Source organism: Marmota marmota, unplaced genomic scaffold, assembly GCF_001458135.2.
Source record: "Marmota marmota marmota unplaced genomic scaffold, marMar, whole genome shotgun sequence".
Classification (NCBI taxonomy): domain Eukaryota; kingdom Metazoa; phylum Chordata; class Mammalia; order Rodentia; family Sciuridae; genus Marmota; species Marmota marmota.
This window is the reverse complement of record NW_026000229.1, coordinates 9590358-9616919: the sequence shown is the minus strand read 5'-3', so window position 1 is coordinate 9616919 and position 26562 is coordinate 9590358. Positions and strand designations below refer to the sequence as shown.

Below are 26562 nucleotides of genomic sequence, written 5' to 3'. Positions count from 1 at the left end.
AACACTTTGAAACACACATACGCACATATACATATAAAAATATAATAAAAAAACTTAACACTAAAAAGGATACAATCAACTAAAAAGGATAGAATACAGCTAATTATTTTGGGGAAGTAATTTAACAATAATCTAAAATATAGAGAAAAACTGTAATTAATTTGTTTTTTTATATGACCTTTTTTCCTTCCTCATCCTATTTTAAGGCTCCTAAGAAGCAAGCTGGATAGCAACAATTTAATAAAAGAATTAAAAAACAGCTTCTCTTGTGTGTCCTCAATACTGATTCAGCCCAGTCTCCTCTTCTTCCATCATTATTTATGTTCCTGAACAGAGTTTATGTTTTTGCTGATCCTGGGCCAGTTTGTCCTTAGATCATTCCTCAGCTTCTCTTCTCTGCTTGGTTATGAGAAGCTGACTCTTGCAGGAGCCTTTGTTCTTCCCAGAGTCCTGCAGTTTTTGATTGAATCAGCAAGTGGGAGGAACTAGTAGGAGACTAGAGGGCAAGAGGAAGGAGACACCAGAGCCTGTCCCCACTGTTCCTCTGCTTGGGGAAGTTGGAGGAATAGGGGTCATCTCTGGAAGTTTCTCTTCTCTTGCTCCTGTCAGTCAGACCAACCTCCTTTTTGGTTTCCTCTAGGTAACTCCAGCCCTGGGTACTGGGTAGTAGTACATTAGCTCCCTTTCTATTTCTGTCCTAGGGGTGGTAGTGGATTTTTGCTCATGCCTATACCTGATCAGTCTCACCATTCTCTTTTAGGCCTCTCATTTCTTCCATTACTGTTTATCCTATCATTGTCTTTTTGTTTTAAATCCTCGAGTGGTTTCTCTGTTTCTTCATTAGACTCTGACCAATATAGAAGCCCAGAACAGTAAAAATGTCTTGTGTTACATCTTTTGTTGTCCCAGATGCTATATTAATGTACAAAAGTGTTAGAATTACTATTTGATATGAAGAAATTAACATTTATTCAATGACCACTTTGAGATCTTTCATATTTTCCAGTGAATATTTATTGGGGGACAGGAAATGAAGGCACAGAGAAGTCAAATAATTTGTTTTAGGTTCCATAGCTAGTCTTGGTGCTTTATTAAGAATGGAATTCTACATATAAAAACTTTAATGTGCTACATGTCTGCTAGTCTTTAACAAAGAAGGCCTTACTTTTAAATTTTCATTACTGCATTTTAATTATACAGAACAGTGGATTTCATTGTGGCATATTCATATGTGCATATATAACATACTTTGATTATATTCACCCCCATTGCCCTACTTACTCTCCCCTCTTCCTCATTTCCTTCTTTTTCTCTAATAATCTCCCTTCTGCTTTCATTTGTCCTAGGTTTCACATATGAGGGAAAACATGTGAGGGAGTCTGGCTCATTTTACTTAACATTTGATCTCTCGTTCCATCCATTTTCCTAATGACACGATTTTTTTCTTATTCATAGCTGAATAATACTCTATTTTGTATATATATCCATTCATCCATTGACAGGCATTAGGCTGATTCCATAACTTGGCTGTTGTACATTGTGTTGGGGTAAACATGGGTATGCAGATATCTCTATAGTATGCTGATTTTAATTCCTTTTGGTGTATACCCAGGAGTGTTATCACTGGATCATATAATAGTTCTATTTTTAGTTTTTTGAGGAACCTTCATACTGATTTCTATAATGACTGTATTGATTTACATTCTCACCAACAGTATATCAGGGTTCCTTTTCCCCCTGAGTCCTCAAAAGCATGTAGTGTTTGTTTTTTTATATTTCTTGATCTAGCTATTTTGCCTGGGGTAAGATGGAATTGCAGTGTAGTTTTTTTTAATATTTATTTTTTAGTTATAGGTGGACACGATGTCTTTATTTTATATTTATGTGGTGCTGAGGATCAAACCAGTGCTTCATGCATGCTAGGTGAGTGCTCTGCCTCTGAGCCACAATCCCAGCCCCGGAATTGCAATATAGTTTTGATTTGCATTTCTCAGTTGTTGAACATTTTTTCTTTTTTTTTTTTTTTTTAGAGAGAGAGAGAGAATTTCAATATTTATTTTTCAGTTTTTGGCGGACACAACATCTTTGTTTGTATGTGGTGCTGAGGATCGAACCCGGGCCACACGCATGCCAGACGAGCGTGCTACCGCTTGAGCCACATCCCCAGCCCTGTTGAACATTTTTTCATGTAATTATTGGCTGTTGATACTTTCTTTGAGAATTAGCCATTTTAGTTGCTCATTTATTGATGAATTTGGCTTTTTAGTGTTAAGTTTTTTGAGTTTGTTTTTGCAGTACTGGAGATTAAACCCAGGGCCTCATGCATGCCAATAAGCATTTCACCATACCCTGTATCACCAGTCTGTTTTTTGAATTCTTTATATAGTATGGATATTAACCCTCTGTGGGAAGAGTAGCAGGCAAAGATTTTCTCTCATCCTGTAGTATGTCTCTTCAATCTGTTTATTATTTCTTTTGTTATGCAGAAGCTTTTTAGTTTGACATGATCCCATTTGTTGATTCTTGCTATTATTTCCTTAGCTATTCAGGAAGTCATTGCCTTGTATCTATGTCTTGAAGTTTGTCTCCTGTTTTCTTCTAGCAGTTTCAAAGTTTCAGGCCTTGTATTTTAGGTCTTTTTGAGATGATTTTTTTAAATCTATTTTGAAATGATTTTTAGACAGGGGGGAATCTTGTTTCAGTCTTTTACATGTGGATATCCAGTTTTCCCAGCACTATTTGTTGAAAGAGGATTTTTTCCATGGTATGTTTTTGGCAAGAATCAGCTAGCTATAAGTACTGGCTTTTGTCTCTGTGTTCCCTGTTCTATTCAATTGGTCTGCTTGTCTGTTTTTATTACCAGTACCATGCTGGTATAAAAACAGTATATTTTGATACTGTTCTAGTATATTTTGAGATCAGGTATTGTGATACCTCCAGAAATATTCTTTTTGCTAAGGATAGTTTTGGCAACTTGGGTTCATTTTTGCTTCCACGTGAATTTTAGAATTTTTTTTTTCTAGTCTGTGATGACTGTTTGTTGTTTGTTTGCTTTTTTGTACTGGGAATTGAATCCAGGGACACTTAACACTGAGCTACATCTCAGCCCTTTTTACTTATTATTTTGAAACAGTTCCTTACTAAGTTGCTGAGGCTGGCCTTGAACTTGAGATCCTCCTGTCTCAGCTTCCCAAGTGGCTATGCCATTGATATTTTGATTTAGATTGCATTGATTTATAGATTTATAGATTGTTTTCAGTAATGTGGCCATTTTAACAATATTAATTCTGCCAATATATAAACATGGGAGGTATTTTCATCTTCTGGTGTCATTTTTTATTTCTTATTTCAGTGTTTTGTAATTTTCATCATAGAAAATTAGCAATTTTTACCTCCTTGGTTACAGTTATTTCTGAATATGGTATTTATATTGTATGTATTTATGTTTTGAAGCTATTGTGAATGAAATCGTTTTTCTGGTTTCTCAGTGAGCTCATTGTTAGTGTAAAGAAAAGCTATTGATTTTTATATGTTGATTTTGTATTCTACTTTGCTGAATTTATTTATCATATCTGAAAGTCTCAAGGCTTTATTTGTAGTGCTCTTAGAAAATTCCCAGTTGTTTTAGGAAAACGTTCAACTAAAAATTTGAACCACAGTAATTTCCTGCTTAGCTTTCATTTACCCAGGATTCCATCACAAATTTTAAACTTGGGCATTAACCCAAGATTAATATAAAGATTTGTATTAGGGCCACTTCTAAGAATATTTGGCACCTAGGACATTTGCCATAGGGGAGAAGTCTTATGGGGTCATGTTTATTCTGTTATGGAATTGCTTAAATATGTTGGGCTTATAATCTTAAAGGAAGAAAGAGGGGTAAGAGATGTCACGAAAGAGGCAAGAAAAGAGAAGGGGCAAGGGAGTATTTTTGCCAGATTGCCAGCCTTCTGCTCTTACTGCCTTAGTAGGATGCTAGAGGGGCACTGTAGAGTTGGAGATAAAGAGCATGGTCATTTTTTAAAAATATATATTTATTTTTTAGTTGTAATTGGACACAATGCCTTTATTTTATTTTTATGTGGGGCTGAGGATCGAACCCAGGGCCTTACTTGCTAGAGGAGTGCTCTACTGCTGAGCCACAACCCCAGCCCTGAGGGTGGTCATTTTTACAACTAATTGAAAGGCATTACTTTGTCTTCCCTTCATTACCAGGTCACTGACCTCTGTGGTAACATAAACCTCTAATTTACCTTGTAAATTCATTCAGGATTACAAAACATGACTTTTCTTTTATTGTGACATTTTAATAATAGTCAAGATGTGAAAATTTACATTTTATAAATTTTTAGGCTGCAGAAGCAATGGTATAGAGTAATGTTTAAACTCAGAATGGTTTGGTGGCTCCTCCTTTTTTTTAACTTATTTCCTTTAATGCCTAAGTGACAGACGGATAGGCCATACAATTAAAATTAGGTCAAGGGACTGGGAATGTAGCTCAGTGGTAGAGTACTTGCCTAGCTTATGCAAGGCTCTGGGTTTGATTCCCACCTCAATAAATAAATATGAGAAGTTGGTCCAAGATTACTCAGTAAGCCACTTGTCCCAGTACTCTTCATTATGCACTTCTTTACCCATTTTACACATATACACACATCTTCAATCTCAGTGATTTGTTTTTTTAATAAATATTTTTTAGTTATTGATGTACCTTTATTTTTTATTTATTTACATATGGTGCTGAGGATTGAACCCAGTGACTCACACATGCTAGGCAAGCACTCTGCTACTGAGTCACAAACCCAGCCCTGATTTGTGTGGTTTTTAACAGGAAATTTAATTCAGATTCAAATAGATTTTTTTTTTAATATTTCTTTTCTTTCTTTTTTTAATATTTATTTTTTAGTTTTCAGAGGACACAACATCTTTGTTTGTATGTGGTGCTGAGGATCGAACCCGGGCCGCACGCATGCCAGGCGAGCGCGCTACCGCTTGAGCCACATCCCCAGCCCTCAAATAGATTTTTTTTCATTGTTGACTTCTTATTCCTTAAGCAACAGTATAATGTTCCCATTTGAGCTATTTCTAAAGATTGTGTTTAACTATTTACAGTGTTTTTGGTACTTTGATCTATCAGGTGATGACATTAACTATGTTAAACATATTTTGTTAGAAATATTTCTGAAATCGTCATTAAATGACTTCCTAGTCACCTTCTATAATCATGGGGGGAGAGAGAGAGAAGAGATTTGTTTTGTAGGCCAAGTTATCATGTGAAAAACTGATGTTATATAAGACACAAAAACTCTAGAGAAAAAAAAACATATATCCAATGTGTAATAGTAGGACAAGTATCTCTTAGTTTAATAGTCTATATATTTTGATGCACTATAATATATTCTTATAATCAGCAGCATGAATAATTGGGGTATTGCAATATGCTTAAGATTTATTTAGACATTAGAACAACACTAAAAGGAAAATAATCGAATAATGCTTGTGTCATTTGTTTAGTCATAATATGCTCTCTAGTCCCAGACTTTCCTATTTTGGAGAAGCAGAACTGGTTGATACATCTCCACTATATCCGGAAGGATTATGAAGCATGCAAGGTGAGAGGCTGCAATGATAAGAGGAAATGGGAGGCAGGCTGTGGGGTAGGCAACTAACTGTCTGCAGCACAGTATGGCAGTTGATATTCCACTAATAAAATGTGAATTCATCCTTCCTTACACATTATATATTGGTTAGCTTTGCTATGATAGTGCTGCCTTAAAGTTTTAGTGGCATTTATTCATTGCTCATGGGCCTCCAGATTGACTGTGGGTTGGCCAGATTTGACTATAGACTTTTTTGGGTCTGGTTCAGGTGTGTTCCATGTATCTTCTCATATCAAGGCAAATCTGAAAGGGCAGTCATTTTTTGGGACTTCTTGGTTTCTTGATGGAAACAGATGTTTACCTCACTGTATTATCTGTTTTTTTGATCCTTGGATAGATAAGATAATTCTCTTAATTATGGTGAGGTTGATCATCATTTGTGTAAATATAAAAAAGGTTTTAAATAAAAACCATTTATTTTCCATCTTTACTGTATATGTTAAAAATTTGCTGTCAGATGGTAGTAGTATTAACATGCAAAGTAAATCTATAGTGTTGTCTTTTTTTTTAAGCATTCAGAGCTTTGTGATGCTTCTTAAATTTTGGCTTTTAAACAGTGCAAAGATATAATGATCTTTAGTGCCAGTAAAAATTTTGAAATTTTCTCTTTCTGTTTTCCTTCTGTGATTTTACCCTTTTTTTGTTTCCCTTTTCATTTTGACCACTTTTCAGTTTCCTTGTTTGTTTGGCTTCTCTTCCTCTGCTGCTGCTGCTGGGGTTTTTGTTGTTGTTGTTGTTGTTGGGGTTTTTTTGTTTGTTTAAACAGTACTGGGGATTGAACCTAGAGCCCCTTTACCACTGAGCTACTTCTCCAGTCCTTTTTATTTATTGAGACAGAGTCTTGTTGAATTGCCCAGGCTGACCTCAAACTTGTGATCCTCCTGGCTCAGCCTCCCCACTCAATGAGATTACAGGTGTGTACCACCCTGCCCAGCCTTCTAATTATTTCTCAAGAGTTGGGGATTTCCTAGTTGCTTGATCCCTTTGTTCATTCAACACATTTCTTCTGATTTCCAAATCAGTTTGAAATGCCCACAAGCATTTCAAATTCAACTTGCCTGTGGTTGAATTAATCTGCTCCCTTCTAAACCTATTTCTTATCCCATTTCCCATCTCAGAGATAGATTTCATCCATCATTCACCCAGTTGTGAATGTGTCATAGTTCCCTCATCCATTTCTTGATAATCATCAAGTCTGGAGGGCCTTCTCTTACCACCTTTTGAAATTGTCTACTTTCTCCCCTCTTCCTGCCTTAATCCTCATTATTACAATTTAAACTACCTCAAGAGTTCTACCAACCTTGCCTTTAATATTGTTTCATTTCATTCTGTTTTTAACACGTTTCCAAAGTGATATTTCTGTATAACAAACAGAATTGGGTTTTTTCCTGATTAAAACTTTTCCCCATTACACTCAAACTTTTTGATATGGCATTTGAAGTCTTCCTCTCTGAAAGTCTTGGTATCTCAGCTTCTCTTCCAGCTCCTGCCAACATGAAGTTTGAAACAAATCCAGAAAGCCTTCCCTAATTCAAGTTAGAATCAGATGCTTGCCCCCTGAGCTATTATAGCATCTTGGGTTTAGTCCATAGTAGTAAAAAGAGCCTATGGTGGCCTGAGGTTGTAGCTTAGTGATAGAGCACTTGACTACCATGTATGAGGCACTGAGTTCGATCCTCAGCACCACATAATAATAAATAAATAAAATAAAGGTATGTATTTATCTACAACTAAAAAACAAAGAGGCTATGGTTCACTTATCAGGGAATCACTGGCATCTATCATGGTCCTTGAAAATCTCACATTTTAATAGCTTGTCTAGTTAGATTTTAGACAGGGGTTGACAAACTTTTTCTGTGCTAAGCCAGGTAGTAAGATAGTTTAATTTTGTGTGTGTGTGTGTGTGTGTGTGTGTGTGTGTGCTGGGGATTGAGCCCAGGGGCACTTAACCACTGAGCCATATCCCCAGCCTTTTTTTTTTTTTTTTTATATTTTATTTAGAAACAGGGTCTTGCTCAGTTGTTTGTGGCCTCACTAAGTTGCTGAGGCTGGCTTTGAATTTGCCTCAGCCTCCTGAACCCTGGGATTACAGGTGTGAGCCACCCCGCCTGGCTAAATAGTTTAATGTTTTGCAGGCCAGATGCAGTATCTTATTATTTTTTATTATTTTTTTGTAACTCTTTGAAAATGTAAAAACCACTCGTAGCTTGAGAGCTGTACAAAAGTGGCTTGTGAGTCCTGTAATTTGTCAACCCCATTTTAAAAAATGTAATCCCAACAAAAGTTGAGATTTAAAAAAAATTCTGGGGTTGGGGCTGTGGCTCAGTGGTGAAGCGCTTGCCTAGCACATGTGAGGTACTGGGTTTGATCCTCAACACTACATAAAAATAAATAAATAAACAAACAAACAAATAAAGGTATTGTGTTCATCTGCAACTAAAAAAATTTTTTAAAAATTCTGAGGTATTTTTCTTCCTCTTTCAGGCCATTATCAAAGAACAGCTTCAGGAGACTCAGGGGTTGTGTGAGTATGCTATCTATGTCCAAGGTAAGTCACATATTTCTTCCTAATGGAGAAATATACTTGGCTTAGGTTCTTGGAAAAAGGCCAACTTATGAAATACTTAAATTCAAGTAAATGTTCCACTGAGGTCTTGCTCAGTATTTTTTGAATCTGAACATAATTCTTTGACTTCAGAAGTGATTAGTACTATGCAAAAAATTACTACCATCATACACCCCTTTGTAAGTTCCTGTGCATTCTTTTTCAGAATGGATGCTTATGATCACTGCCTCACACTGTGGTTTCAGGGCCAGAAAATGCTTTGGAAGAGTTCCTTGTAGTCTAGCTAAAGGATATGAGAAAAGGCTTTGAGGATTTTGTAAAGAAGTCAGGAGGAAGAGAAGAAGCCTAGAGTTGTATAGGATAAATCAGATGATAAATTGAACTCTTCAGAAACCAAAACAGGAACCATCCACTTAAATTTTACTCTTTAATGCCCAAAGTGGCATTCTTTAGTTTTTCCAGGAATTCTGTTTTGACTTTTAAGTATAAATGAATGGTTTGCTTACCATTCATTGCTTATAATTTTCAGATTAATATAAGCTTTTCTGATATCATTTGTAAGATATTGAAACATTTAGGATATCATGGCAAAAAAAAAATTTGCTCTTTTATTGCCAATATCACCAGTTCTAGACTCCCAGTGTCTGATAAATTCTTCTAAAAACTTAGGCCTAAGAAAAATTAATGGTTTTAATAGGTAACTTTACTGAAAACTAATATAATAAAAAGATTTGACAAAAACTCCTTGTTGGACATGAGGTATTGATTCCATTTGTACCATTCTGGGTTTCTTTCTGTACATTGTGAAGTAGAAATCTGAATTATAATAAAGTATCTGATGAGGAAGCCCAACATGTTCTTTTTTTTTAAGTTGTAGATGGAACTCAATACCTTTATTTATTTATTTATTTATTATGTGGTGCTGAGAATCGAACCCAGTGCTTCACGTGTGCTAGGCAAGCACTCTACCACTGACCCACAATCCCAGCCCCTTCAATATGTTCTTCTTGTGAAGTTTCTGTGATAATTTGCAAAGAAATCTGTGTGTGGTGGATGCTTAGAGGATAGGGAGGTTTGAGTTAACCTTATTTTATAAGAAGTTTTAGCTTATGTCAGTTTTGCTTGTTTCAACCATCTGAAGTAATATATGATTAGATTTAAGACATAATTATCCAAAGGATATTTTGCATGTGGTTTCCCATTTTCCCATTTTTCAATTTTTCTGATGCCAGACTCTGTTTCCTAGAACATGATTTTATTTTGTCTTTCTTGGCAGCATTGATATTTCGCCTGGAAGGAAACATTCAGGAATCCCTAGAACTCTTTCAGACATGTGCGATTCTTAACCCTCAGTGTGCTGATAACCTCAAGCAGGTGGCCAGATCTTTGTGAGTATTGGCAGCCTGGAGACCCTAAGGAAGTCATGGAATACAATGTAAAATGCATTCTTAGGCTGAGCCTGCTGCTGGCAGACTGATACAGTGGAGGAAAATGGCTTGATAGGTATAATGGGATTCATTTGAAGAGTGTGGATTAATCTTGAAATTTGAGGAAAAAAAGATAAAGTAGAATCAAAGAACTAAGTATTTTGCCAGGTGTGATTGTATGTGCCTGTAATCCCAGCAATTTGGGAGGCTCAGGAGGGAGAATTTCAGGTTTGAGGCCAGACTGAGCAATTTAGTGAGACCCTCTCTGGAAATGGTCAAAATAAAAAATAAAAAGGCTGGGGATATAGGTTACTGATAGAGTGCTTCTGGATTTAATTCTGAGTACTGGGGGAAAACAAAACCCACCCCAAACCAAATAAACAAAAATACTACCGAAACCAGATATTGTAGTCATTGTGCATTCTAATTTGAAGAACAGTCATACTGCTTATCACATAAATAACACCATCTTGTACCTTAAGTCCTCTAATCATATTGGCAACCCATGGAATTTTCCTGGTCTGCTGTTCAACACTTATTATGATACTTGACACAGAGAAGTATTTTAGTATTTGTTGTATGGATGCCCTAAAGTTTTCTAAGTGGAAGTAATCTCCAAAATATTTATAAGGTGTCAGATTCTCCTTTTCCAGAGTAGTAGAGTGTTCATTAGGGTTCCCTCCTTCATTTTCTTCCCTACATTGTCATTTATGCCTCCATTGTTTTTACATAGAGGCAGGTTTTCCTGTTCATGATCCAGTATCAAGGAAAAATGATGATGTTGATAAATGATGGCAGCTCTTGCTTAATTTTATATCATTTGGCTTGTTTCTTTTTTGATCTATATTTATAGAAAAAAAATAATAGAATACTTTAACCAAAATTGGTATATAATGAGACAAAGGCCTTGCAACAGCTGCCAGTGCAGTGTTTACCAAGACAGCTTCTGCTGTTGGTGTGCAGCAGCCTGCCTAGCCTTTCTAGCATGACCAACCCAAGAAAAATGTCTTCTAGAATTTCCAGAGAGTGTAATATGAACAAAATGTGGCACATGCCTGTAACCCTAGCAGCTTGGGTTGCTGAGGCAGGAGGATGATGAGTTCAAAGCAGCCTCAGTAGCAGCAAGGTGCTAAGCAACTCGGTGAGACCCTGTCTCTAAATACAAAATAGGGCTGGGGATGTGGCTCCGTGGTCAAGTGCCCCCTGAGTTTAATCCCTAGTACCTCCCTTCCCCCCCAAAAGTGGGATTAGTGAAGATAGACTTCTAAGAATTTTGAGGTAATAATTATGGAAAATGCATCTTTTACAGATTTCTTTTGGGAAAACATAAAGCTGCCACTGAAGTGTATAATGAAGCAGCTAAACTGAACCAGAAAGATTGGGTAAGTAGGGAATTTTCAGTAGTGTCTTTTAGTAAGCATGCTAATGGTTCCATTTATGAAATGACTATCATAAGTTATTATAGAATTCTTATATGCCAAAAATGTATATTCTCAAATTTTGTTGATGCTTTTGCTAATTATAGGATCAAAAATCATGTTTCCTCATACTTTGCAGATATTACTACATGGTTTTCTAAGTGTCATTGTTGCTAGTGAGCAGTTACAGTCTGATTCTTGTTAGTAACTCCACTTTTCTCTCTAGAAACTTTGGATATTTTTTTTTTATCATTAGCATTTCAAACCATTAGCAATAAGTCTAATTGTATTTGATTTATTTATTTCTTCCCCATCTGTTTGACACTCATCTGGCCATTTCATTCTGAAAATCCTTGCTTTTCTTTGGGGTGGGAAAGTTTGAGTAGTTCTCCATTACTTTTATATCTTGGTGATTGTGTCTAATTGTAGCAGAAAATTGGACTAAACATTGGCTTTGCAAATTAAGGGGTTATTTTTTTTTCTTCATGTAACTAAAGTTCAGATAAATAGTTGCTGGCATTGATTTGGTGGTCCTAGAATGTCCAGGCTGAGACTTTTTTCAAGTATTTGATGATTCTGGGAGAGACATTCATCTCTGAGAGAAGGAATAGATTGATTAGCTCAGAGAGCTTGCATTGCATGGGTTTCCCTGAAGTTCCGTTGTCACTAATATTTTTTAAGTGTGTTAAATTTGCCAGTCACTTTTCTTCTGTAGGTTTGAAGATAAAGTTGTTTGAGTCTTTTTTATTCTTTTTTTAGTTGTTTTGACTCTTTATGCCATAGAATATTTTACAGCTGAATACAAAAGTGAAGCTACAAGTAAAGGAAAAATCCAGCTAGGGGTGTAGCTTATTTGTTGGTGCTGGGTTCAATCCCGAGCATCAACAAATACATTTTTAAAATTCTTGTACTTTTTAATTAATATTTTCATCAAATTAATGTCTACTATGTACCAGACAGTAAGCTATACTCTGGAGATGCAAAGATGCTATTTCTGACTCACTTGGATAATCATTCCATTGGTACCAGTTAGAAGTGTTCATTTCCCAAATAGCCAGATACTCTCTACTATGCTTTATAAGTGTCTTAGGAAGACTTCTAGCCCTACCTTCTTGGATTTACCAGGATATTCCATGTCTGGCTGCAACAGGAGACTAATAATTCTGCCTGACATTATTTTATTTGACTTTTGGAGCAATTCTCTTAAGTAGGGAGAATTTTCATCATTGAAAGGTGAGAAAGCTGAGGCTTGGAATGACTTGCCAAAGGGCACACAGTGGGCTGGGGATGTGGCTCAAGCGGTACCGCGCTCACCTGGCATGCGTGCGGCCCGGGTTCGATCCTCAGCATCACATACAAACAAAGATGTTGTGTCCGCCGAAAAATTTTTAAAAAAAATTAAAAAAAAAAGGGCATACAGTGAGTTAGAGACAGAACCAGTGTTAGAACTCAATCTAGAATCTAGGATTGCTCACTTTAATGCTGGAATCTTTCTACCACACCATCTGCATTTGCAGATGTCTATAGGATTCCTTCACCTCATAAAAGACAGAATTTGACTCTGATTTATTTTGTTTTCCTTTCCAAATTTCCTTTTCTCTTAGTTTGTTTAAGGCATATAACTGCTTGCCTCTCAAATAATATCTAGAGCAAATGGTTAAAAAAGGTTAGGGGTTAGTTAACCTTCAGGACATGGAAAGGAGAAGAAAGGCTATATTCTCCCCGATTCTGTCTCAATGTGTACATTTCTATAGCATGATGAAGTGAAAAGTACGCAAGTTTTGGAGGCAGGCCAGAGGTCAAGTCCTAGTGTTTTGACATGTGAATGTGATTTGTGAATTAAGAAAAGTAATTTTTTAAAATGTGAAACATTTATGAGACAATAGGAAAATCTAACCGTAATTGAATGTATGATATAGAGCAGTTAGTAATTTTTTTTGGGTGTGATAGTGGTATTATAAATGGGTTCAAAAAAAAAAAAAAAGAAACCACTTTCAGACTTTCAGAAATACATGCTGAAATGTTTTGCTGTTTGTTATTTGGTTACAAAAGTAGTAAAAGTAGATGGCATATGAATTGGATGAATTCATGGCCATTCCAACTACATTTATATATGATTAGGATATGGAACTAAAAAAGAAGGGAAAAATTCCAGTGCTGATACTTCCTGAATTAATTAAACTTCTTAACCTCTGTGAGCTTCAGTTTTATTTTCTGTAAAACTGGAAAGATTATACATTGCAGATTTGTTGGAAAAATTTAAATAATATATGCAAAAACATCTGGCATTGAGCCTATTGTATAATAGGTGCTTAATCAGTGATTGATTTTTGTTGTTATTTTAGGAGTCTTGGAAAACATTAAACTAGTTGTGTCTAGCACTTGTGGTCCATGTTCCTTGGACAGGGACACATCCACACTACTAACCGGGGTTCCTTACAATGTTTCCCAAGAGCATTTTCTTCATTCTTTCTTTCTCTAAAGCTACCCTAAATAGAGGAAAGTTCATTATAAAGTTATTTGAGAGATTCCACAACACTTAAGGTCAAGAGTACAAGTTGACTTATAGTGAACTAGAACTAGAACATTGGCAGCAACCAAGGTAGTTACTCTGCATTTTTGCTTCATCTTTTCTTTCTGTATTCAGAGGTTGGCAAATTTTGTTGTTGTTGTTGTTGTTTTTGTAAAGGGCCCCTTAGCTAGGCATGATAGTGCACACCTGTAATCCCAGCTACTCTGGAGGCTAAGGGAAGAGGATCTCAAGTTCAAGGCTAACCTAGGCAATTTAGCAAAACACCATATCATGATAAAAAATTAAAAAAGAGCTGGGGGTATATCCCAGTGGTAAGTGCTTTCTTAGCATGTGTAAGGCCCTGTGTTCAATCCTTAGTGTCTGGGGAAATGGGGTGGAGGTAGGGGGACTGCAGCTTAATACAGACTCTATTGTAGCTACTTAGCTCTGCAATTCTAGTGCAAAAGAGCCATACAAAAACAAGGGACTGTGGCTGTGTTCCAATAAAACCTTATTTATAGAAGAGGGCAGGGAATGATTTGGCCCATGGGCCATAGTTTTCTGACCTATGCTTTTTTTGAATTTCTGCAGATTGACTGCAATTACATACATTTTATCATAGTGACCTCCAGATGGCGCTGTCAGCTCCCAAGTCCACATCACCTTGTGAATTTAGTGCTTGCAACTAGCTAGATCAGTTCCAATTGTAGATTCCTAGAAAGAGGATTCTGATTGCTTCAGGTGCCCAGAGATGGACAGAGGATTTCTTTAAGGATGGAGCTATGTGGCTAGCAGTCCTCTCAACAGGAGCTTTGAATAGTTTCTTCTAAGAAAAGGGCACAAAGGATGTGGGTAGTGGACAGCTTTTCGAGAAAAAATGGTAGGAAGATGGGCTGGGTGTGTATCTTCAAGGAGCCATGTAGATCCAGGAAAATCACCTATTTATTCTGCTTTTTTCTCTTATTATTTTAATTTAAAAATATATATAAGGGAACTAATTTTGTAGAATACATATATTGATTATATGAACTCTACTTAGAAAAAATACTGTAGTGCCCATTTCAAAGTTTACACTTTGCTGAACAATAACACTCTTGATGCCTGTTGGTTCACTCTAAGGCTTACTATGAATTACACCTAAGCCATTTTCCTTTTTTTTTGTATGTAGGAAATCTGCCATAATCTAGGAGTTTGCTACATTTATCTGAAGCAGTTCAATAAGGTAATTTATAGAAGGGCTGATGGTGGTTGACTGGAATTTCACTTAAGTGTGTGATTGTGTTGCAAAGGTGCCATTGCTCATTTTGTATTCTCTCTAGTGTTTACAGAGCTTTAGGAAATGCACCTTATACATTTATCGCTATGTTAATGCTCATTCATCATTACTCATCTTGTCTTCCCTTGCTTTTGACAAGAAAATGGAAATTTTGGAAATACTATGAATGACAGTGTATTCTCCCCTTTCTTCTTTCTCTCCACCCCCAGTGTTTGTAGAAACAAATGTTCAGTAGAAACAAATGTTCAATAATATAGATATCAAAAAGTAAATTTTTAAGTCTTAAAGTTGCTCTCACAGCAACTGATTTTAGTTTTTAATGTTACTGAAAATGAATTTTAAATTTAAACTGAATCCGTTTTCTGACAATTTTTAGTTTTAACTTTTAGTTTTGATTTTTTTTATGATGAGAACTTGTATTTCATTGTGATTAAGCTCTAGGCTCAGAAAGAAATGTATACATATTAATTGAGGAATAGAAGAAATTACTGAGAGACCTGAAAGTTAGTGATAGTGAGATTGGGTAGAGTGTTCTTCATAAAGTTCCCACTTAGTAGTCATGAAGTTTTATTCTCTAGTGCCACCGAGACTGAGACTCTGAATTGGTTAATACCAATTTGACAATGTTTATAAATTGTTTCAATTTATAAACTGGTATAACCTGATGTATCCCTTATGGATATGAAAAGAGTCTACATAGGCTGGGATTGTGGCTCAGCAGTAGAGTGCTCGCTTAGCATGGGCGGGACTAGGATTCGATCCTCAGCACCACATAAAAATAAAGGCATTGTGTTGTGTCCATCTACACCCCCTAAAAAAATAAATATTAAAAAAAAGAGTCTACACATTAACAGTTTTTCTCCTGTGAGATAGATATTAATTTATATATATATATATATGAAAAATATATATTTTGTGGGCCCCTTAGGTTTTCTGAATGGATTTACAGTTTTATAGCCTTGATTAGATTTTTCTCTGAGAATATTGTGAACATTTCAATTCACAGGATTATTTTGAGCCAGAGGAGAGGTGGGATTGGTCTTTAGTTGGAACTGTACTGATGAGAAGGAGAATTATGGTTAGATTTTACTGTAAAGCTAACAGGCTAAGCAAATATAATACCTGGCAATTATATAAACACTGTTGAAACAGTGAGTCATAGAACTGTTTTGTCTATCTACTAAGATATAAACTTCCTGAGAAAAAGGAGGTCTTAATTGTTACGGCTGTTAACTCTAGTGTACCTAGTACCTAAAATAGCCAATATTCCATGAACACTCATTGAGTGAATAAATGAGAATAAGCCATTTATTCATTTATTTTTATATTTTACACAAATGGAGCACAACTTTTTATTTCTCTAGTTGAATATGATGTAGAGTCATACCATTTGTGCAATGATACCCATACATAGGGTACCATTTATTCATTTATTTGTCATCACATTGGTGGGGAAAATGAGGCCTATGCTGGGGAAGATTGTATAGTCAGTCCGTGGTGCAGCTAGGATAGAATTTGATGTGGCACTCTACATTGTCCTCTGATGGTCCCCTGCCCTGCCCCGTACAAGGGGTTGAACCCAGGGGTCTTTACGCACTGGGCAACATCCTAGCCCTTTTCATTTTTTATTGGAGATTGGGTCTCACTGAGTTGCTTAGGGCATTGCTAAATTGCTGAGGCTGGCCTTGAACTTGCGATCCTTCTCCTTCAGCCTCCCAAGTTGCTGAGATTACTGGAGTGCGCCACCACACCCAACTGATGTCTCTTTTGATTTACAAAGTGTGAGTCATAGATATGAATGCCAAGCAGAAAACTTTCAGAAAGATTAATCATCTTGGAAGAACTCTCCCAGGTGACTGCAGAGGCAGACAGCCTGTGTTGCTAGCTGTCTTGTCAACAAGGACAGCTTTAGGACTTTTTGGTCTTTGGGTGGTGTGGGCTATTTGCTCTAACATAATATTCCTACATTTGTTCAGCAGGCCATTGTTCTTCCTATGGTGGTGATTTTGTTCTCTTTACTGCATCAAATTTGTTAGGCACAAGATCAGCTGCACAATGCCCTACAGCTTAACAGGCATGATCTGACTTACACAATGCTGGGGAAGATTCACTTGCTGGAGGGAGACTTGGACAAGGCCATAGAAATCTACAAGAAAGCAGTGGAGTAAGTGTGTCTATTACCTTTAGAGCAATAAGAAACTTAAAAAAAAAAAAAAATGACAACATGTGAACTCCCAAGCCTAAGAGAAGATATATGTGATTGATTACTACTTATATAAGTTAGAATGAAAGGTAAGCTAAAGTTTAGATAAGAGCTGCCAGTGAATGGCATCAATAGGGTAGACTGTTTCTTTCTCACCTGTAAAGATGGCTGTTGTAGGCTAGCTGGTAGCTTTGCTCACAAAGCCAACCTGGGATCTAGATTCCTTCCATATTAGCCCAAGATTCCTTTGCCTATATGATTGAAGCTGAGATACTGTAATACAACATCCATGTTTCAGGCTATGGTGAAGGGAAGTGGTACTTGAATCTGAATATGGAATGAGCATCTGGTAGTGAGTTTAGGTGACCCACAAATTGCACACATAGTTCCTACTCACATTTCATGGTTCAGAATTGGTCAGGAAGGAACACATAGCTGCAAGGGAAGTAGGCTGACATATACTCAGCAAGATTTGGGGGTCAGCTGCCAATCTGCCATTCTTTTTTTTATACTTTATAATAGATTAATATATCCAGAGATATTATTAGGGACAAAAATCTCTTAGCTCAGTAATAAATATCTTCTCTTATTAGCTTGAAACTCATATCTTGTTTTGTTGCTTGGGCTTGAACCCAGGGCCTTACACATGCTAGGTGTGTGCTCTACCCCTGACCTATACACCCTTAGCCCCACTATCTTGTTTTTCAAGAACATCACTAGGGCAGTCTAAACTGTTGATAACTGAACTAAATGGTTTTCCCATGTTAGTGTTCCATGTTTCTTCTCTAGGGACGCGTTTAAGTATAATAGCTGTACAAAAATGCTTTAAGTGTCTCATTTGTTTGGTCACTTAAAATGTCTGATCTACAGTTCAAGGCCTATTATTCCTGATAATTAGATTCTGAACTAAACTAAGATATCTATTATTATCAATTGCCATGGTAGTAATTTTGTGGTTATTATCAACCACAACACTGTTTTCTGAATTTTCTTCAACAACGCTTTGTATCTAAAAGGACAGAAAAATTCCTTGGTAAGCTATAAAGAGAGAAGGCATTTTTATTTGTTGGTTAGAAGCTAAGATTATGGGGCAAGTAGGAAGGAGCCATGTAACTGTGTTCAGTATCCTGTGGTGATGGGGGCAGCCCTGACTCCTGACCCCTGCCTCATAGAAGTTGGCTGTTCAAAAATAGGGCACATAAATCCCAAGAGGGACATTCTTCTGGTGGTTACTCAAGGATTTAAGTCACTAAATTTCCCAAGGAATAAAAGGGAACAGCTGAGCATTTGGAGTCTCATTGAGAAGGTAGACACCATTCTTTATGACCTACAGCTTTAGAGGGAATGAATAGTCATGTTTTGTGGCGAAATGGCTGCTGCAAGAATCATAGAAGTTACTCGTGTGGCTTGGGGAAAGAAATGAAAATGGGTGTTATTATGGCAGAAAGTGAAAGGCAAGTTCTCATCTGAATTGAGAAAGCTTAGTTTAGCCAGCTCAGGCATCCCTTGGCTGGGGCTTTGACTTATCTGGTTCTGGGATCCTTACCAGTAACCAGCATCTTGCCTCATTTCTTAAGAGGAGGAAACAGGGCCCTTTGGTATTATGACTGTTGAAACTGATGATTCTGTAGTCAGATAGTCTTAACTCAGTGTTGCTTTGATTTTTGAACAAAGACATATACTAATGATTGAGATATATTTTACTTGAGCCAATATTTACTTCCAAGGGCCAGTTCCAAGTTTCTTTCCTAGGCTGTTATGTGTCTTCCTTCTTTTGTTTAATTTGACTATTTAGTATGGCTTTATGTTTAATTTGGAGAGTACAACATTAGGGGTTTTGGAATCCTAAATTGACACAGAAAATTATGCTGCCTGGCATCCTGAGCACAGTGAAAACAGAAGAAATCCCACAAAAGGGGACTGGCTTTAAACTATGTGTGTTCCCGACTGACTTGGTGTTTAAAACTATGTTCTTTAATTGTATCAGTGTAATCAAGAAGGAAAGTCACACAAAATATACCATAGATTTTTCTTTCTTTCTTTTTTTTGGTACCCAGGATCATATGATGTTGGCCCTAAGAAAAGAGCCTTGATTTTTGTTGTTGAGCAATTTTCCCTATAGCCAGGATTCAGATGACCTACTTTTGAAAAAAATTACCAAATTGCCTTCAGAAATTTCCATGTGGAGAAGGAGGTTCAGCAAAATGTCTCAAGTGTTGCACAAGGATAGGTGGCTATGCTTGTATCGTCTCTTATAACCATTGTTTCCCTCTGAGCATCTCTATGTTGCAGGTTCTCACCAGAAAACACAGAACTTCTTACAACTTTAGGGTTGCTGTATTTACAGGTAATGAAAATTCCACTCATTCATGCACTGATGTTAGAAATGCTTTGGGGTTTGTGCATACAGTGACTTCTCTGCATTTTGATATTTAGCACATTTTACCAATAGTCACATGGAACACATGAATCTTGTTCTCAGTATTTGATATTCTTTGCTAAAGGAATTAACTTTCTTCATTCAAATCAGTCAATTTTAATTCTGCCTTACTTCAATTATAATTCTTATCTAATAGGAAAGAGCATATATGAGAAACACCTGTCTGGTTTTGGGGACTATTATTTTGGCCTATGGGGACAAACTGTGATCAAGTTAGCATGGCACAGGGCATGGGGTAAAGGCTGTTTCTGTTGCTCCTTCTTCCTGGCCAGGGTCCTATAAGAAAGAGAGAAGGCAAGGGCAAAGGACACTTTGTCTAGAATAAAGTCTTCACTCCCTCTTTACATTTCTGAGTGTGAATGGAATTGTTTTGGCTTTATCACTTTTCTATATCAGCCTGAGGACCCCGGGCCCAGGGATCTCTGGACTGATGAAGCCCTGCTTACACTATCAGTTTCTCTGCTCAGCTGATTCTGCCTCCACCACTGCCTCTCTGGTAGCCTTTATGTTTATTTCATTTTTCTTTAAGAGGAACCAGGAGCTTAACCCTCTGTCTCCATGGGCTTTGACTTGTGAGGCTGGCCCCAAAGGACTGGAGGCTAACTAGCTCATTTCCTGCCCAGAGGCATTATGTAGAACAGCATGAGAGTAGCGGAAATGGTTTCTGGTAAATAGATACTTTGATCTTACCTGGAGACAAATCAGTAAAATTTTAAAAGCCCACAAATATGGGGATTTGGGGTTTTCTTTCTTTCTTTGGTATGTTCAACTCTTTTTTTTTTTTCTCTTTGTCAAGAAAAGTCATCAATGATTGGGTGTTTTTGTTCAGGGTGTGGTTGGCCAGATTCCTAAACTGCTATGCTCCCTTTGATATCAATTCTCTGATTTGCTTTTTTCAAGCTTGGTGTTTACCAGAAGGCATTTGAACATCTTGGAAATGCACTGACTTATGACCCCACCAACTATAAGGTATTGCAAGCTGTGAAACCCCAGAGCCTTCATATAGATAGTCCCATGGCTCCTAGAAGTGGTCTGACCCTGGAAGGCAAGGGTTAGCTTCCTCACTGAATACCTGAGAAATTCACTTTTCTTTGGTGGTGCTGGGTATCAAACCTAGGGCCTCATACGTGCTAGGAAGCGCTACCACTGAGCCACACCTCCAACCCAAGAAATAGATGTTTTTAAAGAATTATAAATAAGACTGTATCACGATGGTCACTTGAACCCATGTGATTCAAGAACAGCCTGGGCAGCATAGTGGAACTCTGAGATTTAAAAAAAAAAAAAAAGTATACATATATATATAAATAAAAGGCAGCTTCTTTATTTAAAATTATTATGAAGTGTGGGTGCTGTGCTTCTAAATTAGCACATTTGTTTTAACAGGCCTGCAACCTCTGCATAAAGCAAAATCAGAGGGTTTTTTAGCTTATGTGTTATTTGGGAAATTGATAAAGCTTCCACAGGTATTATCAAAAATAACTATGATAAAATGACCTTTAGAGAAAGTCAGTGAGATCACAAATTTTGTTAAGATGTGACATTGGGGTTGAGAAAGAAGATCTCAGGTGGATGAATATCCCTGAGGGAGATGCAGCAAGATAGGGTTATTTATTGACACAAACTCAGTCCTGATTTAGAAAGTCATTAGCCGGACACTGTTGGCTCTCCTCCTTGACACTTTTCTTTTGAGAAATGAAAGGCTGGACTGATAAAGCCTAAAGTTGACTTACCCTTAGTTCTATTGCAGAAGGTATATTTGAGGTGTTTGGAGCACTTGGTGTATCAAATAAGGGCTTCAGAGAATAGAATAAAAGCACTATTTACTGAAATACTGACTTCCCTGGATGGAAGTAGGAAACATGAGCTGAGTAAAGCCAGAGACATTTCATTCTTTTCTCTTTGGGTACAGTGCCAAAGAGAGTCATAGTGTGGTGTACCAGAACATTCCTCAGGAGCACTTGTCACTGTAGCTTCGTATTATTTATGTTTCTGGGAGAAGTTTTTCAGTCTTATCTATACTGATGGGCCTGCTGAGTTATCTACATTTAGGAGGCTACTTCACTGCCCTTGCCTTTGGGAATAACAGAATTACTAACTTTCCACATGCCATGTTTTTAGGCCATCTTGGCAGCAGGCAGCATGATGCAGACCCATGGGGACTTTGATGTTGCCCTCACCAAATACAGAGTTGTAGCTTGTGCTGTTCCAGAAAGTCCTCCACTCTGGAATAATATTGGAATGTGTTTCTTTGGCAAGAAGAAATATGTGGCAGTGAGTGTCCCTTCACATTCTTTGTCTTCATTCGTGTGGTTATTGGGTCTGCTGAGCTTGCTCCACCTTTTCATTGAGTGCCCTCTCTCCCCTGCAGGCTATCAGCTGCCTGAAAAGAGCCAACTATTTGGCACCCTTCGATTGGAAGATCCTGTATAATTTGGGCCTTGTCCATTTGACCATGCAGCAGTATGCATCAGCTTTCCATTTCCTCAGTGCAGCCATCAACTTCCAGCCAAAGATGGGGGAGCTCTACATGCTCTTGGCTGGTAGGAGACATTATTTATATGGAAACCTCTTCTTATGGTCTATAATGAGGGAAAAATGAACTAGAATCAGTGGCTAAATATCCCATAGAAGAAAGGAAAGACAGTGGAATGAATCTGACATAACTTTCCTTGTATTTTCCATAATACAAGTTGGACTTGAATAGCACAGGGAGAATGAGGAACCACTGTGAACAGAGGTACAGCCATGAAATTGCAGTGTCCCATGCAGTTAGTGGGCAATATTGTCAGAGAATGTGGTGGAAGATGAGTCAGATAAAATAATCTGGGGTCAGATTATAGAGGGCCATGAGAATAGTCCAAGGGCTGTAGACTTTATCCTATAGGCTGCCTGTCCAGCCATAATCCTAGATCTTATAGGTGCCTATTATAATTGCCTGATGGGAACATGAAATAGGCAGGGCTTTTTAGAAGAACTCTCATTGTTTTGTACATTAGGCTTCCAGGAATTGATTTAAGAGAAGGGAAGTGTTCTATTGCTAAATAATAGTTTAAAGATCATGGAGAACCACTGAGGATTCTTAAGTAGGGCCAGTGATGTGGTTAGATTTATTTGTCAGTGAGTGAGACATCTGATACCACAGGAAAACTGGAATGGAGGCAAGTGGAGACATTTTTGCTGGGGAAAATGGAAAACCTGACTTGGCTTAAACTAGGGCAGTGTCAGAAAAGAAACTACAAAAGTAGAATGCATAGAACTGTTAACTATGAAGAGGTATCTAAGTGGAATGAGAATATACAGCAGTGCCATAGTTGATGGGGCAGAGGAAGAGTTCACTTCGGGGTTGGGTTGGCATGTGTGTGGTGCTGGAGATCAAATCAGAGCCTCTCATATGCTGGGCATGTGCTTTTCCATTGAGCTACACCCCCAGCTCTGGGAGTGGTCTTGAAATACACTATTTTGTTTTCTAAGCTTAGCTCTCCTCATTTTCTTGGTTGCAGTGGCTCTGACCAATCTGGATGATACAGAGAATGCCAAGAGAGCCTACGCAGAAGCAGTTCGCCTGGATAAGTACGCTACTGGGGGAAGGGTACTGGGGAAGGTGGGACTCATCAAAGCCATGAGGTGGTACTATACCAGTAGTGCTGCTTGAGTCAGCCAAACACTCCTGCATGGCCATCATACACAGCAGGACCAAATGTAGAAGGATATGGTTCCTGAGGAAGCAGGGCTCAGCAGGAATTAATACTCTGAAGAAATATTTCCTGTTCCAAGTTTAGTAATCAGGAAGCCATAGAAAGCCAGAGGCAGCAGTGGCCTTGGATTGCTGATTAATTGTGGGCTAGCTGTAGTATCAGATGGAACTCAGGGCACAGCTTGATCTAAGATAAACTTGACTCTTTCAGAATTTATTCCACTAGCATCTACTACAGTAGGGCCCTTTTACAACCTATCCTGAGTGTTCTCTGTTGAGGGCTGAGATGCCAGACTTGGTCCCAATACCTGCTTTGCTTGTTGAGCAATTAGTTCCTTGATTCTTTTCCACAAGTGTACATAGCATATTCCCACATTAGTGGGTATTGGAGAAATCTCCACTCAAATCAGTTTTGTTTTGTTTCAAGTAATGAGAAGGATTTCTAAATGTGCATTTGTTGCAAAGCTCCTGCTCCACAGTATCTGTCTGCCTGCCACAGGTGTAACCCTTTAGTAAACCTGAACTATGCTGTGCTGCTGTACAACCAGGGTGAGAAGAAGGATGCCCTGGCCCAGTATCAGGAGATGGAAAAGAAAGTTAACTTTCTCAAGGATAATAGCTCTCTGGAATTTGATCCTGAGGTATGTCTTTTATTAGCTCTCAGTCATTTTAAGCAAGCTGTCAGCAGACTTTTAGGTCACTCCAAAATAATGCAATTATAAAGGTGTTCTAGGCTCATGACTCTTTTTGGCTTTGATGATCTTTGCAGCATGAGTTTGTCAGTTAGTTACAGTCCAAGGTAAACTTTTCTAGAAGAAAATAATAGTAAAAAGAACTTCAGGCTTACTGATTTGTTATTGCTCATTTGAGTTGAGGTCTGTGTCTCTGCATAGCTTCTTCCCACTTCCCTTCATGTAGGAAAGGCAGAAGTTAGTCCAATGATACATCAGATTTCAGTTGGTGGTTTTGAGATCCTACATGGGCCCTCTTGCTAGCCACTAAAGACAGTCTATTCTCTGCCCTTTCAGAATGATTCCTTTGCAGTGAATATTTCCTCCTTCAAATGCTAGCCAGCAGACACCATTTCAGCTAACCCTCTTGGTTGGAAGATCCAAAATAGGAGGGTTGACTAGTCTCTGCCAGTCATGCTTATAACTCTTTTTTTTTTTTCTTTTCATGTGGACACAAGATGGTGGAGATGGCTCAGAAGTTGGGAGCTGCTCTCCAGGTAGGGGAGGCACTGGTCTGGACTAAACCAGTTAAAGATCCCAAATCGAAGCACCGAATCAGTTCAACTGGAAAACCTGCTGGTTTCCAACAGCCTCTGGGCTCCAATCAAGCTCTTGGACAGGCAATGTCTTCAGCAGTTGCATATAGGAAGCTCCCTTCAGGTAGGAGGCTACACAAAGTTCCATAAAAATATAGTGGGTACAAGCTGCCTATGCCAACAAAGAGATTACAACTTTGAGTGAGGCTTACATTCTTCAGACTCAGAATATGGTCAGTTTAGTATTGGCCAGTGGGATGAAAAAAAAAAAAAGGGTGGCCAAACTAGTATCTGTTTTCTTACTGTAAGCTATGTAGTAGTTAACAGCATCAGCAGACTTAACTGTAAGGCAATACAGTCTTCACAGTTTTAGAAATACATTAGCAAGGCTGGGCATGATGGCACATACCTGTAATCCCAGCTACCTAGGAGGTTGAGGCGAGAAGATTGTGAGTTCAAGTTCAGTCTACAATTTACCAAGACCCTGTTTCAAGTGTAGGATGGGGGAGAAAATACATTAGTAAATAAATTCTGTTATACAGTCTTTCTTTAATTTTTAGTGCTTTATTGTAGAATGGTATGGTACAGGAAATTGAAGATTTTTTTTTTTCAGTGATTCACTGAAGACAGACTTGACAGTTGCTTTATTTATTTAGTTATTGCCTTCCCTCATAGCTGCAAAGATACACCATCGTCTTGCTAGTTTCCCCAAATTTGGGTTTTCTCTTGAAATTTAACTAAGAATTTATGCTAATTGTTTTGTTATTAGGTGTTGGTGGAACATCCCAGCTCACAAAGCCACCATCTCTTCCTCTGGAGCCAGAGCCCATTGTGGAAACATCAGAGCAAACAAGAGAAAAATAGGAGCAGGATGACCCTGGAGTAGGGGTTTCTGGGTGAGGAGGTACTGGACCAAGGAATGTTATATGATCAGGCATCGTGGAGGCCAGCACTATTCCCTGTGAGCACCACTGAATTAGAACACAGGGTATTACCATGCTCACGAGGAACCTAAGGCCTGTGCAGCCCTTTATTGGCCCGATCCACCAGGACATGAGGAAAAGACAGTCTAGTAGATTAAGATTTGGAGCAAGGCGTCGGCTCTATGTGAAACTTAAGAGCTAGCAAGGCACACGAGCTGTTTGGTTTTAAAAGAACTTTTATCTCCTGGTTGATTCTCCACTTCCTTCATGCAAGGAAAGGCTGAGAGACCTCTGTGTAGTAGCTCTGTGATACTGAAGCCATGGCTTAACTGGGATGATCTTCAGACTGTGGGGTAATCCATCTTCAAGGCAAACATAAATCTTGGATTGATAATATAGTTTTTTCACAGTCTGAAAGAAATGATGAAAAAAAATGCTAAGTTGAGGCCAGACTGGTAAGTATCCAGCTGCATTTGCCCAAAGGGAATTCAATAAGTCCCTGTATTTGGTTCTTGCAAGAGGTCAGAGTCTAGAACCAGATCATGTCAGAACTAGGAGCCATGAGCTGGTCGGGTATCAGCACCAAGGATTTTTTAAAAAGGGAAAAACTTCTTAGCTGAGAAATTTTAGTATAAGACGATCAATGATAATAACCACTAACCAGATGCTATCAATATATTATCTATATGTCCTTTATAAGATTATGTATCATTATTCCTTTGGGGAAAGTTGTAACTCAGGTGTAAAAATAAGAGATCACATTAAAATGTTTAAAAAACTATGATCACTGTCCTCCCTTACCTGTTTCCAAGCCTAGTTTGAAATTAGAGGAAGAACTTCTTACTTGGTATCAGCAGCAGCCCTGCCCTGACAGAGGGCAGGCATCAGTTTGCTTGAGAGCTTGTCCCCACTTTTCACTTAAAATGCCTTTTACTCACCATAAGTGGAAGGTTTTCTACCTTCTATTACCAAACCAAACTGTGTTTGGAGTTCTTTATGACTGGACATGATTTGACATTGAAGAAGCAGCTGAGCAATTCTCCATATCTCAGAAACAGAGCAAGGTATCAGAAGTAGAAACCCTTATCTTAGTGGGTATGTGACAGAACTGGGCATCCTGAGAAGTTGAGAAAACTCGGTTTCTATATTAGTGTGGAGGCTAACATACTAGAC

At 37.9% G+C, this 26562-nt stretch overlaps 1 protein-coding gene across 8 annotated transcripts in view; it reads left to right on the top strand.

Annotated features, from left to right (window-relative positions):
* The window catches only part of Bbs4 (Bardet-Biedl syndrome 4), a 55347-nt gene extending 29177 nt beyond the window's left edge, over positions 1–26170 (top strand). For 2 of the 8 annotated variants that reach the window (XM_048793650.1, XM_048793651.1), the window contains exons 3-15: positions 8145–8208; positions 9503–9614; positions 10963–11035; positions 14752–14805; positions 16896–17023; positions 19355–19409; positions 20403–20471; positions 21624–21776; positions 21874–22045; positions 23006–23075; positions 23699–23840; positions 24389–24590; positions 25236–26170. In XM_048793650.1, coding sequence (XP_048649607.1) covers positions 16953–17023; positions 19355–19409; positions 20403–20471; positions 21624–21776; positions 21874–22045; positions 23006–23075; positions 23699–23840; positions 24389–24590; positions 25236–25330 — 1029 coding nt within the window. In that variant the 5' untranslated portion in view covers positions 8145–8208; positions 9503–9614; positions 10963–11035; positions 14752–14805; positions 16896–16952 and the 3' untranslated portion in view covers positions 25331–26170. Of the gene's footprint in view, positions 1–4906; positions 4977–5514; positions 5613–8144; positions 8209–9502; positions 9615–10962; positions 11036–14751; positions 14806–16573; positions 16712–16895; positions 17024–19354; positions 19410–20402; positions 20472–21623; positions 21777–21873; positions 22046–23005; positions 23076–23698; positions 23841–24388; positions 24591–25235 lie in introns of those variants that run through there. The other 6 variants (XM_048793648.1, XM_015480451.2, XM_015480450.2 and 3 more) reach the window with 6 other exon arrangements.
* Positions 26171–26562: the final 392 nt, after the last annotated feature.